General features: G+C 40.9%; 1 protein-coding gene across 6 annotated transcripts in view; it reads left to right on the forward strand.

The window, feature by feature from the left end:
- The window catches only part of PPP3CA (protein phosphatase 3 catalytic subunit alpha), a 184686-nt gene that overhangs the window by 125468 nt on the left and 39460 nt on the right, over positions 1-19758 (forward strand). For all 6 annotated transcript variants that reach the window (XM_083571456.1, XM_083571454.1, XM_083571451.1 and 3 more), the window contains exons 4-6: positions 6498-6609; positions 8564-8709; positions 13628-13767. In XM_083571456.1, coding sequence (XP_083427582.1) covers positions 6498-6609; positions 8564-8709; positions 13628-13767 — 398 coding nt within the window. The remainder of the gene's footprint in view (positions 1-6497; positions 6610-8563; positions 8710-13627; positions 13768-19758) is intronic.

Below are 19758 nucleotides of genomic sequence, written 5' to 3' on the forward strand. Positions count from 1 at the left end.
AAAAAGATATCCTCAGTTTCTCAAACAAGGTAAGGTTAATGAACATTCCTTCAAAGACAAGGTGGGTGAGCCATTTGGAAGGAAAACATGGCAAGTATGAATATTATCATATTGTCATGTTAAGAAATTGGTAGTATATGCTTTGGTAATGAATCCTAGAGATGATGAATGAGCATGCAGATGACAAAACAAAACAGTAGTGTAATTCAGCAGATAGTAAAAAGAAACTTTCATGTTCTTCATGTGATTCTCTGATAACAAATTAGTATATATATAAAAAATCAGGCAGAAGCAGGCAGCTATTTTGTCTGTCCTTTAGATATGTGACCATTTAACAGCAAAACCACAGTTCCCTTTTCTTTGAATCATAGAATTGTAGAGTTGGAAAGGGACCACAAAGGTTATCCAGTCCAAACCCATGCAATGCAGGAATCTTTTCCCAACATGCGGCTCAAACACATGACCCTGAGATTAAGAGTCTCAGGCTTTACCTACTGAGCTATCCCAGGCCAATTGAAATGTTCTGCTCCTTAACGTTTTAGTAAGGGCTACAGTTCATTGATGAAGCAAGTGCTTTGCATGAAAGAGGTCCTGGGTTCAGTCTACAACATCTGGAGTGTCTGGAGGTGGTTGGAGGATGGATGGCGGCTAACAGGTTGAGGTTGAATCCTGACAAGACAGAAGTACTGTTTTAGGGGGACAGGGGGCAAGCGGGTGTGGGAGATTCCCTGGTCCTGAATAGGGTAACTGTGCCCCTGAAGGACCAAGTCATTCTGAAGGTGCAGGTCAATTCTGTGTCCAGGGCAGCTGTCTACCAGCTCCATCTGGTACGCAGGCTGAGACCCTATCTGCCCGCAGACTGTCTCACCAGATTGGTGCATGTTCTGGTTATCTCCTGCTTGGACTACTACAATGTGCTCTATGTTTGAAGGTGACTCAGAAACTACAACTAATCCAGAATGCGGAAGCTAGACTGGTGACTTGGAGTGGCTGTCGAGCCCATATAACAGCAGTATTGAAAGACCTACATTGGCTCCCAGTACGTTTCTGAGCACGATTCAAAGTGTTGGTGCTGACCTTTAAAGCCCTTGGCCCAGTATATCTGAAGGAGCATCTCCATCCCCATTGTTCAGCCCGGACACTGAGGTCCAGCTCCAAGGGCCTTCTGGCAGATCCCTCACTATGGGAAGTGAGGTTACAAGGAACCAGGCAGAGGGCCTTCTTGGTAGTGGCACCGCCCTGTGGAACACTCTCCCATCAGATGTCTAGGAAATAAACAACTATCTGACTTTTAGAAGACATCTGAAGGGAAATTTGTTGGGAAATTTGTAATGTCTGATGTTTTGCAATATTTAATGTGCTGTAAGTCACCCAAAGTGGCTGGGGAAACCCAGCCAGATGGATGGAGTAAAATTAATAAAATTATCATCATCATCATCATCATCATCATCATCTCCAGGTACGGCAGAGAGACACCCCTGTCTGAATCCTTGGGGAGAGTTGTTTCCAGTTAATGTAGATAATAGTGGCCTACAGGGGGCAGTGTCTGGCTTGGCAGCTTCCTGTAACTTACATGATCCCATTTGCTAAAGAAATAAATTGACAACATCTCTTGGAACATTGCTCCATCTCTCAAAAATTAGTTGTGCCTGTACTTCACTTGAACCTCCCTGATGTCCACATATTCGACTCAGTTTCAGAATAGGGCCACTATTTGAACTACGTAATTCAAAGTTACTGTGTGTCAGTAGCCGTGTGTGCTTATTCTAGATAGCCCAGGCAAGTGCTTATTGGGAGCGAGGGCACTTAGTCAGTCTCTACACACACACCTGCTTAATTAACACTGACTGGGATAGCAACAAAGGGAACCTTTCAATTCTTCATATTTACTATTCCCTTCCATTGCTTAAGAAACAGTTTCAGACAGTATGAAGAGAAGAATGGAGGGAAGGTTGCATTCTGGGAATTGGAGGGCTGGATTAGGATTCATTGCCATCAGTTGTTGACTTGCTCTGACATAGAAGAGAAGTGTAAATCTTAGCAATAGGTGGCTATGTCAAATTCTAAATAATTGCATTTAACAATGCTACAGTTGTTGTGGTCACAATTTAATGACCATTACCATGTGGAGCCTTCATCATAAAAGATATTGTGCATTTTCCAGAAGCCTTCAATTGAATCAACACAAAACACTTTAATTAAGCCTCATAGCATCTTTGAGTGGTAAATCAATATTATGATATGTAATCTGTCACATGGATAAATATGCTGAGATACTTGGAAGAATGGGAATCTTGCCTGAGGTCACTCAATTAGTCAGTGACAAAAAGAAAAAGAAAGCTAGCCAGATGGAAGTCCTTTCTCTGTTGTAGGCTATAACCACAAAAGAAATGAAAACACCCACTAAAGAATATGAAGGAAATGATTCAACACATTAATGAGAAGCCACGGTGAATGGGCACAAGAAATAATGAAGATATCTCTTGAACAAAAGACAAGGGCAGAACTGCATGTTGCAAAGAGCAGGGGCTGCTGCCAAAAATGTCATGTTTCCCACTCAGTTCCAGAACATCTAGTCCTGACTATACTATGCACTGGGTTTCTCCAGGCCCACCAGTGGCAGTCAGTGATAAAAAGTTGGGGCAAGGAATTGTATATACAGTGATAATGTTAAAATATGGTTAAAATGAGCTAGATATTACAGAGGGGGATGAGGTTGGGGGCAGCATCAGTGCCAAATCTCTCTCTCTCTCTCTCTTTTGCAAAGTAGTATCACATTATTGTGTGTCGCACCCATCTGAGCAAGTGAGAAAGTTATCTAAGCCTGCAAACAGCCATTGGATTTCTATGTTTAAACAACAACGACCAACTGGGATGTCTCACATGTCAGCTAGTTCGTTTATTGGAAAGTGAAGCCTTATAAGAAGAGGAGTGACAGTAGAAAAATTCAGTGGTAGGAAGTCTGTGACTCACTATGTAGTGACAGGCTTACACAAACCAGAAGAAATGAAGGGGGGGGAATCACTGCTTTTCAGTTCAGGGAGACAGTTTATATGGTGCAATGAACACATTGTTACGTACTAAGGGCATCTTTAAACTCTGTGTGTTGTTTCACTTGTATGCTTAAGGTACGGCTGTCCACTTTGGGAAATTTGCTTGTGCTCCTACAGAAGTGATACAGCTCTGGCACTGTGCACACTCTACACCATTAAAGCACATTTGAAGGATATTCTCTCCCTCAAAGAATTCTGGGCATTGTAGTTTACCCCTCAGAGCATTGCAATCCCCACCATCCCTTTACAAACTACAGTGCCCATAATACTTCGAGGGAAGAAAATGTGCTTTGAATGTGCTTTAAATGTATTGTGTGTACACAACCTAGAGCTGTGAGCTAGAATTCTTTGCTGTGTATTTAAGTAAAGCAGAACAGCCTGTACTTCCTTCCAGAAAGGTTGAATTACTGGGCAGTTGCATAGTACATGAGTTAGAGGTTTGCTTGTGGCTGCTTGCATCTCCAGCAGTCATGTGATGCCCCTGGGCTTCAGGCATGTTGATATCCCGTCTAAAAAAGCATTTTCTGTTGAATTAAACTCAGTTTAATGTTATGAATGGCCAGTTTAGTACTATGTAAGGCTTTCCCCCCATTGTGTGTGCTCCTCATTCTTTGCCCCACGTATGTCTTACTGGATTTAGAACACAGCTTAGTCTGCTACATACTGATGTGTATAGGCACCTGATGAGTTGTCTCAAGAAGAAGAAGCCACATGACTTTTGCAGGAGATATGGTGTGTCTGCTGCACTCAATGCATCAGGGCCAAATCTTGCTTCTGTACCATTGTTGTTGTTGTTTAGTCATTTTGTCATGTCCGACTCTTTGTGACCCCATGGACCAGAGCACGCCAGGCACTCCTGTCTTCCACTGCCTCCCGCAGTTTGGTCAAACTCATGTTGGTAGCTTCAAGAACACTGTCCAACCATCTCGTCCTCTGTCGTCCCCTTCTCCTTCTGCCCTCCATCTTTCCCAACATCAGGGTCTTTTCCAGGGAGTCTTCTCTTCACATGAGGTGGCCAAAGTATTGGAGCCTTAGCTTCAGGATCTGTCCTTCCAGTGAGCACTCAGGGCTGATTTCCTTAAGAATTCTGTACCACACTGAGTTTTAAGAGTTGCCAGGTAGATGCAGGGAGTAAATCAAATTTGTCCTGAAGTGTGGTGCTTTACAAAAGAGTGATGGCCTTAGCAGGGGGAGCTCAAGAAGGTGCTCGTCTGCCTGCCTGCCTGCGCCCAAGTAAGTAGGCTTCGTCTTTTATCCCATGCAAGCAGGCTGCCTCCTTCCTCCCTTCTTTCTGGGCTCACCTCCTGCCCACTCCCTCTCTCCACAGCCCAGCCACCCCTTCTTATTTCAGACATCATGATCACTGTATTACAATGGTTTGCTGGTGATATATCACAATGTTGAAAACCGGATATCGCCAGCCCTACCTTGCACAGATCGTCATTATTGTGCCTCCTAAGAAGCCATCCTGAAATTAAGCCTCCTCCCCATTTCAAAAGTTAGAAGGCTTTCCCACACGATTACGGTCTTCTCCCCTGCTAGCGTTTTTGTTCTTTCTCTAAATTGTTTGTTATATGCTGTGTTTCTGGACGTTTCTTTTACCTATGGAAATGTCCAATCCCTCTTCTGAATTTTAAAAAAGTACTGGAAGGAGCGCTGTAGGTTAATGTGCTAGCTTTTGTTAATCAGCATCTCATGCATGAAATAAAGCCTCTGGGAAGCTTTTGTCCTCATTTTTTCCCAAGTATCTAAAGAAGAGATGACTTGGCAATAAGACTAGCTATAAGGCTGCTTAAAAGAGAGCAACTTCAAAAGTTACATTTTTCTTTCTCTGTTCTCCAGTTCACGTTTGCCTCTCTTTTCTCTGCTCAAGTCTCATTTAATTTTGTGAGGTTTCTATGTGGTGAATATGATCTACCACCCTCCCTTCTCTTCACCGCCCCCCTCCCGGCACACATGCACTACTTAAGGAGATAAAGTAGTCTTTAACGAGCATGAAATCGTTTTTTGATTCTCTCCAACATCAGTGAGATAAAACAAAAGAGAGCCTACCAAAAGCATCACAAATTATTTTTAAAGGCCCATCTTGGTCAGCAGTTAAAAGGGATAATTTGTCAGATTCCGAGATGACAGAAACCTTTAAAAACCAAATGATGGTTTGTGTTGTTTGTGTATTTGTTACATTTATATCCCACCTTTGCATAAAAAGTGTCCAAAGTAATGTCTGAACTTACACTAGTTTACAAACCATAGTTTTGAAGGGGCTGTCAAGCAACAGTTTGTGCTAACTGGTGTTGTGCCAAACTTTCACACCCCATTCAAAGGGCTGCTGGAATGAAGCAAAGATTGCTTTGAAAAGGGCAGCTGGTAGGTGAAATTTCTCAACAGAAAATTTATATTTTTCCATTTCCTGCTTATAGTGTGCATGCTGAGGTGGTTTTGTTCAATCCCAAAAGCATTTAGAGAAAGTCTTTCACTCACTTAGAGCAGTACAGCTCCTTGGAATGACTCCTGGTCAGGCATCTCTTCTTGAAACGGGGAAGACACCCAAGGTTTGGCACAGCACTAGTGCAAAAGTGTGGTTTGCTGTTGTCTGAAAATCACAAATCCTTGGAAAACCACAGTCAAAAGGCTGCTGCATCATGGATATAGAAGTAAATTATGAAAACAGATCAAATGAAAAATGAAAGCAGCCAAGCAATTCTTCAACTGTGTTTTGCCTGCTGTACATCTGGAGAGCTGAATCATGTTGCTGGGTTCTTTGCTTCCATGCAGAAACAACAGAATTTCCTCTTCCTCTTCTGTCCCATTCAAGCCCCTGGAGGAGACCTTCTAGAGCAGATTCTGGAGTTGCATGCAGAGCAGAGACGATATGGAAGTCCTGTTGTAGTGCAGCATTGGACACAATCCTGATATTTTAGTAGAGTTTAGTAGATGACTTACAGATTTTATATCATACACAAAACTGTTTTATTTCTCCACATAGCTTTGCAGATGAATTTCCTTTCATAAAATGCTAATCAAACGCTCTGTTTAAACAGCTATTAGGCAGTGCTGATAATTGTACGATATGCTTTCCTAGCTAATTAGTGTTGTGCTGCCTACCCAGTTGGGTTATTTTTTTCCTGATATGGTTTTCCTGGGTTTTAGAGAGCTTGGGAAAGGGGTGGGAACAAATTATGTGAAAATAAATGTCCACATTATTTAATATTAAGAAATATTAAAGCATCGTGATGACTAGTTAAGCCAAGCTTGCTGTAGAATGTACACAACACACAGCTATTAAAAATGTTTGATAGTTTTGGTAAGCTTCTGAATGAGCGGGCATTGTAATTAGAAAATGTTTTAATATTTTAAAAAAAACACGTCATATATGTTGTCTTTTGTAAAACAGAATGCACTCTTCATTCTTAATCAGCATCATTCCTTTCTTCTTCCTCACAGTGTGTGCTGTATTTGTGGGCCTTGAAAATTCTTTATCCAAAAACACTGTTTTTACTGCGTGGGAATCATGAATGTAGACATTTAACAGAGTATTTCACATTTAAACAAGAATGTAAGTATGAGTCAAAATTACTTCTTTTTCTAATATTCTTTTTGGAGATGGTAAACATCTATGCAGGACTAAGACAAGTAAACAAAAGCCATCTTTAAACCTGCATTCAGTTTAAAGGGAATCATGCTCATGAATAGCTGCAATATGGCAGACAGCTTAGTCCTCATAACCTTGGTGTACGATCCTTGCCCATACAAGCATGCCTTGCCCAGACACTTTACCTTGTTGCTCTGGATACAGGACTGCAACATAGAGTTCTACTGCCCTGTGTTTGTTCCAAATCGCTGCGGTCTTTCAGCAGAGTGATCATGATCCAAACAGGGTAGCACATGGGCCCTGTTTCGCTGGAGGGTTAGTCTGATGGCCATCTGATGGCAAGAAGGAATTGACAGACATTGGGAGTTTAGAGAATGTGGCAGGGCAGTAGGTCACACCTAGAAATTGGAGGTAGAAACTTAGGACCATATCATCATCACCATTTCAGTGATGGGTCATGGTGGGTTACAACCATTTAAAATTCAATATTAAGAACAGTTTAAAACAAATTACACTAACAGGAAAGAGGTGCACTTAAATAGGGCAGCTACACATATAGTTGGCCCTTGGGTCCAGAGTAGGGGCAGGGTTACCAGCAGTCGGTCTTCCCTCACCTGGGTACCAACATCTTTTTTTCATGTTGTCTACTCCACCACCACATGCACCTTTTGCCTTCAGAGCTGCATTAAAATCCACAGTGGCCACATTTGGGAAAACATGACCTACAGAACAATGTACAATGACATTTCCTTTACAGAGTGGAGGATAAAAAGGTTGTTAATTGACTTGAACAATTTGTAATTTACTGAGTTTTTAATATGCATATTTATAAATTAACATTTCAAATTAATTGAACAATCTCATTTATTTCATAATGATGTTTCTGCAAATCATTAAGAAGATGTGTGGTGGCGGTTTCTATACTGACCTACCCTTTCAAAGGGCAGGAGAATATATAATAGAATCTAAAATGAGATTATAGCTCTTTGGAGAAACCTTCTAGGATGACTAGAGAACTGTTGATATGGTGGGGTTTTTTATATATAATGTGACTTTAAATGTTCATTAGTCTCCATGACATTTAGCATTCATGATTTCATCATTTAAGATTTGCTTAATATTTATTCATTTAAAGGATTTGTATGCAGCGCTTTTGCCTAATGGTGTTCGAGGAAGCTTAATAAAATCTTTTAAAACTAGAAAATATCATAAAACAAAACGGCAAACAGAATGAAAAGCCCAATTACTCTAAAATGATAGACGAAAGCAGGAAACAACTAATTCAAAAGCCTTTCAGTCGAAACTGGACAGACAATCCTTGTGAACTATAATAAATTAAATTAAGCCACCAAAGTTAACTGCCAAAAACTCAAAGCCACCAAAGTTTACTGCCAAAAACTCAAATTTGATGTTGCCTAAAGGAAGGTGGCAAGTTCATCCACCCTTGCACACCAGCCTAAATTCTGCAGGCATGGTCAACTGGGAAAGGTTAGCTAATGGCTGTCTTAGCTGCCCAACAGGTTCTGACTGAACATCTTTACCTAAAAGCCATGAATCAGTAGCACCGAATATTAACCAAGTCACAATCAATGCAGAGGATTTGAATGTATGCTAGACACCCTTGTCCAATGATGTATCGGTGGTGGTGGTGGTGGTTGGAAAGGAGAAGTGGCAATGTTTGTGTCCCCGTTTTCATAGAAACTGCATTATCTCTCCAACGGAAGACCATAAATTATTTACTTGCAAAGGTGTGCAGAAAATATATGGGAAGAGATTAATATGTCAATATTAATAATTTAGTTTTTGAGACTAAAAGCTGGTTCTCACAGGCCCACAGAATTTGGGTCTGAATTCTTTAATACAGTATTCTCCCCTCTTTTCAAGTACTTTTTTCTGATACTATCTTATTATCCAAAAGGTAAAATAAAGTATTCAGAACGTGTGTATGATGCCTGCATGGATGCCTTTGACTGCCTTCCCTTGGCTGCTCTGATGAACCAACAGTTCCTGTGTGTTCATGGTGGCCTGTCTCCAGAGATCAACACTTTAGATGACATCAGAAAAGTAAGTTTGGATAGCACAACTCCAAAATGCCACTAAGCAAACTTTGCTTTGCTCCAAATACCATCTCTCATTTTTTCCACTGTTGTCATATGGGAGAATTAAAAGTGAAGGGGTGGATCCAATATTAAACATCCTCAGGAGTGGATTTATTGAAATTAATGGACATGGCTAACTTAGGTCCATAAATTTCAGTGGGTCTACTCTGAATAGGATTTAGTTGAAGACAACCCAAAATGTTTGTCTTTTCTCGTTGCACTAAAACTCTTCTAGGTTTGTCCTCCTTGGTAGTTGTCCTAAAAAGTAAGAAGAAGAAAATAACTTCACTTAGCTCGCTTATTTAATGTGGCAACAACAGAAATGGAGTTAATCAATCATTCTTTTTTTGCTTTCCAAAAAAACTGGTTTTGTTGTGTCTATGGGGTTTGCTGTTGAATTCTCTTCTATACGTTAGTCCTTTACTCCAATATGGTTATGCAGGTATCTATGCTTGGCTATGTCATCCAGAATATGTATGTGTGAGCTGTGTGTACGTGTAAATCAAATTTTCCATCTGTGGTTCCCAGTGATAACATTTGCAGAAAGTTGCTTCCCTACACTGATCCTTATCTTGATTGGAGTGCAAATAGTTACCACCCCTTTTGATAACTTGTCATGTTCAAACAATATGTTGTTGCGTATTCAGCAATTGCCAGGATGGTGGCATTGACCCAGGGGTGTGCAGCGATTTCCAATAGCTTCAATAGTGTGAGATCTGATTTAGAATATTTATTTGACTTCAGGTTAGTAAACTTTTTTTAAAAAAAGTTTATATTAATTTGATATTCTATATAATATCTGGAAAGTTTTTTCCATCGTCAGATTATTTGAATTGAAATAGGGGGAAATAATGATAAAGCACACTTTAGATAGCATCGTGCGAGAGTACTTAGGATGGTACATACCATTCTATCCACCCATGAAGGGGAAAACCAGATGGCAGATGGCCCAGCTCTGCCCAAACAGTTACCGTATTTTTCGCTCTATAAGACGCACCAGACCATAAGACGCACCTAGTTTTTGGAAGAGGAAAACAAGAAAAAAAATATTCTGAATGCCAGAAGCCATGACAGCAAGCGGGATTGCTGCACAGCTTATGGGATAGCCCTGGCTTATGGGATGGTCACGAGCAAGCCTCTCCTGGACAAGGGGAGCCTTTATCCCCTGCCCAGGAGAGTCTGCGCACAGCTAAGGCACCTCCAAGAGCCGCGCTCCCTTTAAAGAGCACGCAGAGTGTGCTCCCCCAAGAGCCGCACACACACTCCACGCGGCTCTTTAAAGGGAGCGCTGAGCAGAGCCTCCCGCCTGCATTTGCTCCATAAGACGCACAAACATTTCCCCTTACTTTTTAGGAGGGGAAAAGTGCGTCTTATAGAGCGAAAAATACGGTAGCTACCACCAGTAGTCCTCATGACAGAGGTAGCCAGAGATAACTTGAAAATGGAGTGTTTGAAGCAGGGTACTAGAGGCTTGGGATCCACTGGACCCTAAGCTCTGCACATTCCCCAAGGTATCCAATCTTTGGTACCCTCAGCTGCACCAGCCTGGTATAGCGAACGAGCACGCTTCCAACCTTCTGTCCAGCAGGGCTTTGATTGCAGCAGAGGATCTGTTGCTCTGCATTTCCCCAGCCCCTAGTGAGGATTGCTATGTCAATGTGGTTTACATTTCTTTTCAATCAAACAGAAAAGCTTTGCTTAGAAATTATTTTCTTTCAAATACTTGTGAATGGTTTCAAGCTACAGCGATTCAAGAGCATGGTTTACATATAAAGAAAAATGTAGGCATGGAAAACTGTGAACATAGTAATTTTATCATACTCAAAAGAAGTCTATGCATTGATACTAATATTAAATATGCATGCATGCTTCCTAGTAAGGGTCACCTGAAGAAAATGTTTGATTTGATTAGCATTGTAGCCATTCATTGTGTTATGAATTATTTCCCCCCAGGAAGGGGTGGGTTTTTAGAAATGGGAAAAAAAATGCATTGCATAACATTTTCCACACCACATCACTGTGGCATTCATTACCCATAATCTAGAGATGACTTTTTGGAAACTATGTTACTTTTCAAAAGCAATAATTTACTGCAATTTTGGTGGAGCTTGGAGCTGATGGTCAAAGCCATGAATAAAAACTGATTTGCAAGCTGAAGCAAGAGCTGTTGCAAGAGGTATCACACAGATGCCTGCTTCTTCTACTTCAGTGAGATCTCAGTAGCCTTATTAAGCTATTCAAGACACACCCCGCAGTGATAATTGTGCAAGGCAAGAGGGTAGAGCCTCACACAATTATCACTCTGCATCCATTGTGTGCCTGCCCTCATGCCCCACATTGATCTCCTCCCAACGTACATTTGGGAACTTGTCTGCAACAGGACAGCATACCAAATGTGAGTTAACTGTGAGAATGCAATGACCGTGAGATGAAATCTTGAGAGGGTGCAACCTACACAAATTAGCAGACTGCTTCGCTGCAGACTTTCTCCAAAACATGTGGACAGTATTGAGGAGGGCATTATGTGGGGTGTGGCAGTGAGGGTGAGGTGTGTAAGTGTGGCCTCACTCTCCTGCCTCACGGTGTTATTACCCTGTATTTTGAATGCTCAGATAAGGTCCTAGGTCCTTCTGTATTGGAATGCTGAGTATATGTTCCTTTTAAGTAAACCTTTATGTTGGTGTGCATGTGTTGGATGACATCTCATTCATGGGGATAGTCCAGAGGTCTGTGTGATGCAGATTACCCACTGCAGAACTAGCAAAGTGCAATTGATCTAAAATGGAAGCAGACGCTTATGGTCTCCTCCTCACAGCCAGGCTGGAGGAAGAGAGGAGTCTTTAGGAACTCAGCTACAATCTGCATAGCCCCACATTTGCGTATCTCATCAAGATTTCAGGTTCCTCATGCAGCAACAGAAACATGTCTCCTTATAATGAGAGGTGTGTTTACTTTCTTGTTCTTCTTAAGCCCCTGGTTACACCGTCTTTTGGAGGGCAGAACTGTGTACGCAGCACAGCTTGTCTTGGAACCCCTAAACTAGCCTGCTGCTTAAAGAGCAGTAGGAGATGCTATCACATCACCCATGTTTAAATAAGATTCAGCGCTCAGACCAGTTCAGTTCTGATTTGGAACGGAGTGGGATGGTGTTGTCCTTTGCCTCAGGCAACAAAATGTCTTAGGCCAGTCCTGTTTATGCATGCTCACAAAAGCATGCATAAAGCCAGAAAACTCAAGAAAAATTCCAAATAATTGGTATAATTACAGACTGTATGCTGCTCCCAAGAACTCTTTCCAGATGAATTCCATTGACCTTGTTTGGATGCAGTACCAAACCATAGCGCATGAATAGTTATGTGCATGAACATGCACCCTATTCCATCTCTAAATCTCAAGTAGACTGTCATCTGTCAGTCCAGTTATGACCCCCAAGCAAGATGTGTGTGTGGCAGGGAGAGAAGTAAAGTTGAGGGGCATAACACTTATTCCTCTGTAGTGAATGAATTCATCCTGTCTCAAGATGAATTCCAAAGGGTGAGGGTTGCAGTGCTTTTCTGTGCACAGTGGAGAACCTGCAGTAAACATCCAGCTAAGGGCAGGTTAGTGGAGATTTCCTGTTCAGCAACAGATTTGTTTGTTCACTGTGTTACTTAAGTCAGGCAGACAATGGTTTATTTACAGCAGTGATGTCAGCATTTAAATAATGTGTACAACTCTGATTTTAAAAGTATTAAATAGCTCTATTATTAAAATGCATCTAGGGAGTTTTTCAGTTGATGGAATTGAATTGATTTCCTTTGCTATTCCTCCCCTCTAATCAATGAGATAATTGAATTTACTATGTTTATATATATGCTGGAAGCCGCCCAGAGTAGCTAGGGCAACCCAGTAAGATGGGTGGGGTACAAATAAATTGTTGTTGTTGTTATATATTGAGGGATTGCATTCAGCTATTGATGGCTGAGCACACTGGATCACTTAATTAATTAATTAATTATCCAAACAGAGAGAACCTAATTTCTGTTGTCTATGCTCTCATAATCTCTAGGTTAGATTACTGCAGTATGTTTTATGTGGGGCTGCCTCCATACATGGTTCAGAAACGTCAGCTGGTGCAGAATTCAGCGGCCAGATTGCTCACTGGGGCAAGACTGTTTGAGCATATAATGCCAGTCCTGGCCAAACAACACTGGCTGCCAATTAGTTTCTGGGCCCAATTCAAAGTCTTACTTTTGACCTATAAAGCCTTAAATGGATCAGGACCACAGTACCACAAGGACTGCTTCTCCCCATATGAATTGGCCCATACCCTGCAGTCATCACTTGAGGTTCTTTTCATGGACCTTCTCCTCTGCAGTGGCTCTCTCCACTTACATTGGGAAAGTCTAAGTCAGAGTTTCCCAAACTTGAGTCTCCAGCTGTTTCTGGAGTACAACTCCCATCATCCTTAGCTAGCAGCTCCAGTGGTCAGGGATGATGGGAATTGGTTCCCTGTAATCTTAATTCTCACAATGAAGGAACCACCAGAAGGCCCTTGGAGCTGGATCTCAGTGTCCAGGCTGAAAGATAGAGGTGGAGACATTTCTTCAGGTATACAGGGCCAAAACCAGAATTCATTTTGCTGTAATGATGAGGTTTAATCCCCTTTTATAAACTGCCATAACTATATTCTGTGGTTGCACATCAGTTTGGGGCCAGCATTTACTCTTGGTGCATTATGGTTGTACCAGGGGAACCACACTCTGTTATGGCTCTGAGTTGAACTGCAGGAGGGGTGGGAGTCTCAAGACCAAAGCACGGTTACACTGTTGTTCCTAAATGTCAGTGCCAGATCTTTCCCTCTAGCACCCTTAGCCTTTCTCTTTGTCTTCTCTTTTTCTTAGTTAGATCGATTCAAGGAACCACCTGCGTATGGACCTATGTGCGACATCCTGTGGTCAGATCCTCTAGAGGACTTTGGAAATGAGAAGACTCAGGAACATTTTACTCACAACACAGTCAGGGGGTGTTCATACTTCTACAGGTAAGGATGCTTTCTTGTTTCATGTGGCCTCTGCAGATGGTTGTGGCTGCTTCATAAACCATCGTAATTGTGCCTTGAGTTGCATAGATCTTGAGTTCTGCCTTTTAAAAGAATTGAATCTCTGTCTAAAAACCAATATTTCTTTCATTGTGTTTAAGTAACGTGTGTACCTATTGAGGTTCTGTTTCAACTAAAATACATATGGACTCGCACATGAATATTCAGTCAACAAGAATGATTATCACTCAATGTGATAGTGGCAGGATCCAACATGGGCACTGCCAGTTCCATATAAATCAAGGAGGACTGGAAGGACCTGCATAGTTTACCCCCATATTTACATTTTGCTCTGAAATTCACTGTCCTCGCAGTGGGGCTCCATGCCTACTCAAGAAGTAATTTCCCCCTTCCCAGCCCTTACATAAGGAATTAGCAGTTCCTCACTCACTCTGCCGTCAAGCCCTAAGTCAGGGATGGGGAACCTGTGATCCTCCAGATGTTGCTGAACTTTAAAAGTCCCCTCATGCCTGACCATTGACCATGGTGATTAAATTTGAGTCTAACAACATCTGGACAGCCACAAGTTCCCAATCCCTGCTCTAAGTCCTAACAATGTGATATATTTTGAAAGATTTTGAATGTTGTTATGGTGAGCAAGTTCATAAAATTGTTTATCACTAAAGCATTTTCACAGGGTAAAAGTCACTAACATTACTTGTGTGTTGACAGATAAAGTTTCCTGTTACAGCACATATATAGTCCCTTCGCAAAGATTGCTACATTCTATTGTAGAGACAGTTGAGACTTATACAACCAAGACACTTTCTTCAGTTAGCTACTGGTAATTGGCTGACTACAGATCCTGCCATTCCCTTTTGGAAGTTCCTTTGCGGGCAAAATATGCTTTACTAAATGGCCTGAATTCTTCATCGTAGCATTGAGATTTGAGTTTTAGGGAAAATCTGCATTTACAGAAAACAGGAATAATGGCAATTACATATGTTTCAGCAAAAAAGGCTTTAGGTTACAAATAAATACTTAATTACCTTTTTAATTGGAAACAATTTCACTGATCTTTATTAGGATTGTTCATGTGTTTATGGGTATTGTGGTTACAGCAACTGCTTTAAGTGATATTCCTGAAGATGGTGACCCATTGGGGGGCAAGGAGGAGGTTGTATCTTTTAGAAAACACTCTAGAATCTGCAGTTTTCCTCAGCATAAATTTCCTCAGCACATTACACCGAGCAGGTCAGAATATAACAAGAATCATAAGTAAACTTCTAGTGAGTTCCTGAAGGGGCAATATATTATTAGTAAGTCTGTTGAAAAGCTTCCTATGATGAGTGTTGGCTATGCTGTCTAGGGCTGATGAAGTTGTAGTCCCAAGAACAGCTGGAGGCTATCCCTGCCTTATCGCATACAAAATGAACCTACTGCTAGTTAAAATACAGTTGAAATGTTAAGACTGTGATCAGTTGCGTGTGCAAAATTCTACAGCCAATCTTTCTGTACTCACAAGAACACAAAGTTAAGCTAGGACAACCTCTGTTTGCTAGCACTCAGAATCTTGAAATATATATTCATTAATATCCACCCAAATTACATTTTTACTGACACACTAATACCATAATGCAATGTACTGCAGTGCATAATGTGGTTATTCCACTTCTTCAGTCATCTGAAACAAAGGAATAATATGCTATGACGTGCGTAAAACACTTCATTATTTCCTCTAGAATAAAGGCTTTCAAGCATTGTTTCTTCAGGGACCCTTTCTACATTGATTTGTCTGCTGAGAAGCAACTGCATGTAAGCCGCAGAAATCCTTCACATTACCTCCAGAAAGTTCTGGGGAGTTATTCTGGCATGAACAGTCAGCTTGTGAAGGGGATGCTAGCGAGGCCTATTGGACCTCACAATCGCCCACATGAACTGAAAAGGTATTGTAGAACACAGTCAAGACTGGTGGCTGTACATTTCAGGGGGAAATTTCAAATGGTGGGGAAAGCTGCCTTTTAGGGAACGGTTCGCCTTTTTGATCTTCTCATTGAGCAACCTCTGATAAGATTGTGAAGAAGTGCTGCACAGGATCACAATCTGCAGTTCATGGTATATGCAGCCCTCACTCCTAAACAGATCGTGCACTTCTGAGTTTAAAACAATTCATCTAGCACCATGAGCCTAACAGAAAGGACTCAGTTCTTCTTGTATTTAGCAAAACCTCTAAACAGAAGCTTAATCTATATTATTGTTTATATACTTATATATGTTATTTGCTTGATTGGGCCTTCCTTGATCAGATGTAAGACCCCAAACCAGCAGTCTTCTGAAAACTTAAAGCACTAACAGATTTTCTGTGGCATAAAGCTCAAAATAAATATGTGATGTTCCACCAGGTTGTACTGGAACTGGGTAATTCAACTACCCTCCCAGAAGTAAAATCCAAGAAATTTGATGTAAACTTCAGGCCCTCAGATAGGGTGCCTGGAAAGCAAGGTGAAGGCCACAAAGCAAAAACTTGTATCAAAGGCCAGAATTTTATTTTGCCACACCCCTTTTGCTTCTGACTCTATCTATTTAACCATGAGAAGTGGAATGACTCTGTGCCTTCTGTTGAAAAGGGTTCCCCACCCCTAACCTAAAGCAAGAGCAATACCTTCTACTTAGGAATGCAAGAAACATCCAACTGGTTTACATTTTGATGCAGATTTATCTAATTTGCAATGCCTGAACCAATATATGAATCAAAACTCAACTGTCCTTAAAAATTTGCACTTCTCTAAATTTTGCAATGCAATTCTTTTTTTTTAAAAAAAGTGTACAAAAGTATATATTAGGGGAAAGTGCACAAAAATGTGTATTTTGGTGAAAATCACTTGCAAACATCTATATATTGGGAGAAATTCATGCAGGAAATGTGCGCAGCCTGGGAGTCATTTTGGACTCACAGCAGTCCATGGAGGCACAGGTCAAATCTGTATCCAGGGCAGCTGTTTACCAGCTCCATCTGGTATGTAGGCTGAGACCTTATCTGCCTGCGGACTGTCTCGCCAGAGTGGTGCATGCTCTGGTTATCTCCCGCTTGGACTACTGCAATGCGCTCTACGTGGGGCTACCTTTGAAAGTGACCCGGAAACTACAACTAATCCAGAACGCGGCAGGTAGACTGGTGACTGGAAGCGGCCGCCGAGACTATATAACACTGGTCTTGAAAGACCTACATTGGCTCCCAGTACGTTTCCGAGCACAATTCAAAGTGTTGGTGCTGACCTTTAAAGCCCTAAACGGCCTTGGTCCAGTATATCTGAAGGAGCGTCTCCTCCCCCATCGTTCTGCCCAGACACTGAGGTCCAGGTCCGAGGGCCTTCTGGCGGTTCCCTCACTGCGAGAGGCCAAGTTACAGGGAACCAGGCAGAGGGCCTTCTCGGTAGTGGCGCCCGCCCTGTGGAACGCCCTCCCATCAGATGTCAAAGCGATAAACAACTACCTGACATTCAGAAGACATCTGAAGGCAGCCCTGTTCAGGGAAGTTTTTAATATGTGACATTTTAGTGTATTTTTCATCTTTGCTGGAAGCCGCCCAGAGTGGCTGGGGAAACCCAGCCAGATGGGCGGGGTACAAATAAATTATTATTATTATTATTATTATTATTATTATTATTATTATTATTACAAATTTTCCTGGTGCCAAAAGGTCAAACTGATGTAGAAATGGAGATAACTGAATTTAAGACTGGGAAACATAAGAAACTGAGAGGAATTAGAATTGAAAAATTCACCCATCCCTACTTCTACTTGAGTAAATATACAGATGCTCTCGGTTTTAATGAAATATTTGGTTTACTGACAAATTGCATTTAGTGAAATGCATCCAATTTACGTTTTTTAAAAAACCTCTAGCTCTGTTCATTTTTGTTAAAGAAAGTTCATTCTGATCTTTCATATCTAACTGCAAGCTGGTTCCAAAAGTACATCTTTCTCTGCTTTGTGAGTTTTGTAATTTTTTTAGTAGTGCTAACTGATATACTAGCAAAATATTTTCACAGGACCTCTAGAGTACTTGGTATGATATTTACTTGTTATACCAAGTTTGTAGCCTCACTTGTTATACCACCACCTTGTGGCTTAAATAATTTGGACTACAAATGATTTAGTTTGATCATAAAAGAACGAAAGCAAAACAACTAAATTTAGTAAGTGGAATATATGCATTTTATGCCTTTGTGAATTATTTATTTAAATGGTATTGGACTCCCTCTTTCAACATACTGCATCAAATGTAGTGAGGTATATATGTATGTAAAGCTGTAGTTGCACAAATTCAGCAATATGTTAAAGAGAGAATATCAAGCCTTTAGTTTTAGGAGGAGGATGGAGAGAGGATGTTTGTGCAAGCATGCATTGTTGGGTTGAAATAACGACAGACAGCGACCAGGGAGAAAAGTCAGCAGAAGAAGATTGGAAGAAATTTAAGGATTATCTACAGAAATATTATAAAATTAATGAATTTTGAAAAGATGTTGGTTTGAACTTTGGTGGGGACTAGCTGTTATGATAAAGATAATGGGGATTATAATGGTTTATGTTATTAAATTTAAAAAAAAGCTGAATGGAAAATAAGGTTTTATTTTAAAAGGAAAGTTAAGAGATTAGGATTTGCTGAATTAATAAGGTGAATTAGAGAACAAGAAGGGGAGGTATGAGGAAGTCAAAGAAATATGTGATTGAAAAACTGTTATTGAAATTGAATTGTTTTTAATATTTTTCTTTTTCTCTTTTTTTGTGTTTATATAAAATTGGAAAATCTAATAAATATTCATTAAAAAAAAGAAAGAAATAACGACAGACAGGTAGTGGGTGTCATCTGGGAGGCATCTCCTGAGCAAGTCTCAAGGAGCCTCTTTTATTGAATATTACAGCATTGCCACATATGTGCTTATTGCTGATTGGTTAACACAAGTACAAAGCAAAAGGTTGCATATAGGCATTAATCACCAATAGATTAAAGACTGGGAAAGGGAGCACAAAACTAGACAGGCATGAAAACCTCCTTATTAAACTTTTACTAGTGATTGATATAGCATTCATCCGTAGATGTGGTCAACTATGCATTAAGAACAAGTCAGGTACGAACTCAATGTGAACTGAACATTCTAGGAATGTTTCAGCTTAGAACGGTTTGCGCAGCATCATATGCAGAAGCGAAGCTTTCCTTCAATGCATGCAAATCCTAGGGAGCTGCCTTATACGATTGGCCCACCGGGTTCTCTATTCTTTACACTGACTTGGCAGTGGAAGCTTCAAGCAGCCTGCCAACCTTTTCAAAAAACAAATAGAATGCACATATTTTATGTCAGACTCAGTTTTTATTTTATTTTTTTAAAAAAGCTGCTTTAGGTTCTTGATTTCACAGTTTCTAACCAATCACTGCTATGCACAGTTATCTGCTGTAAAGTCTCACAACCAGTTTTTCTTGAGCACCATCCAGAAGGAAGATTATTTGTTTTAAAAATGTAGTACAGGACCTTAAAATGTGAGCTCACACATTTTTCAAATTATGCGCAACTGCATGTGACCAGTATCTGAGAGGGATATGTAATATACCAGCTTACCACACGAGGGAGCTGCTGACATTTTGTACTTGGGCATTTCTATTCTGTTTGGGCAAACAGTGGTACCTCAGGTTACAGACACTTCAGGTTACAGACTCCGCTAACCCAGAAATATTACCTCAGGTTAAGAACTTTGCTTCAGGATGAGAACAGAAATCGTGCAGTGGCGGCACAGTGGCAGCAGGAGGCCCCATTTGCTAAAGTGGTGCTTCAGGTTAAGAACAGTTTCAGGTTAAGAACAGACCTCCAGAACGAATTAAGTACATAACCCGAGGTACCACTGTATTGCATATGGTTGGTAGAAGCTCAACAGGGCTCAGATGAAACAGTGGTCCAATGAAGTTTGACCAGGCCCTACTAAACCCTCTGACTGTGG

Source organism: Podarcis filfolensis, assembly GCF_964270895.1.
Source record: "Podarcis filfolensis genome assembly, chromosome: 9".
NCBI lineage: Eukaryota > Metazoa > Chordata > Lepidosauria > Squamata > Lacertidae > Podarcis > Podarcis filfolensis.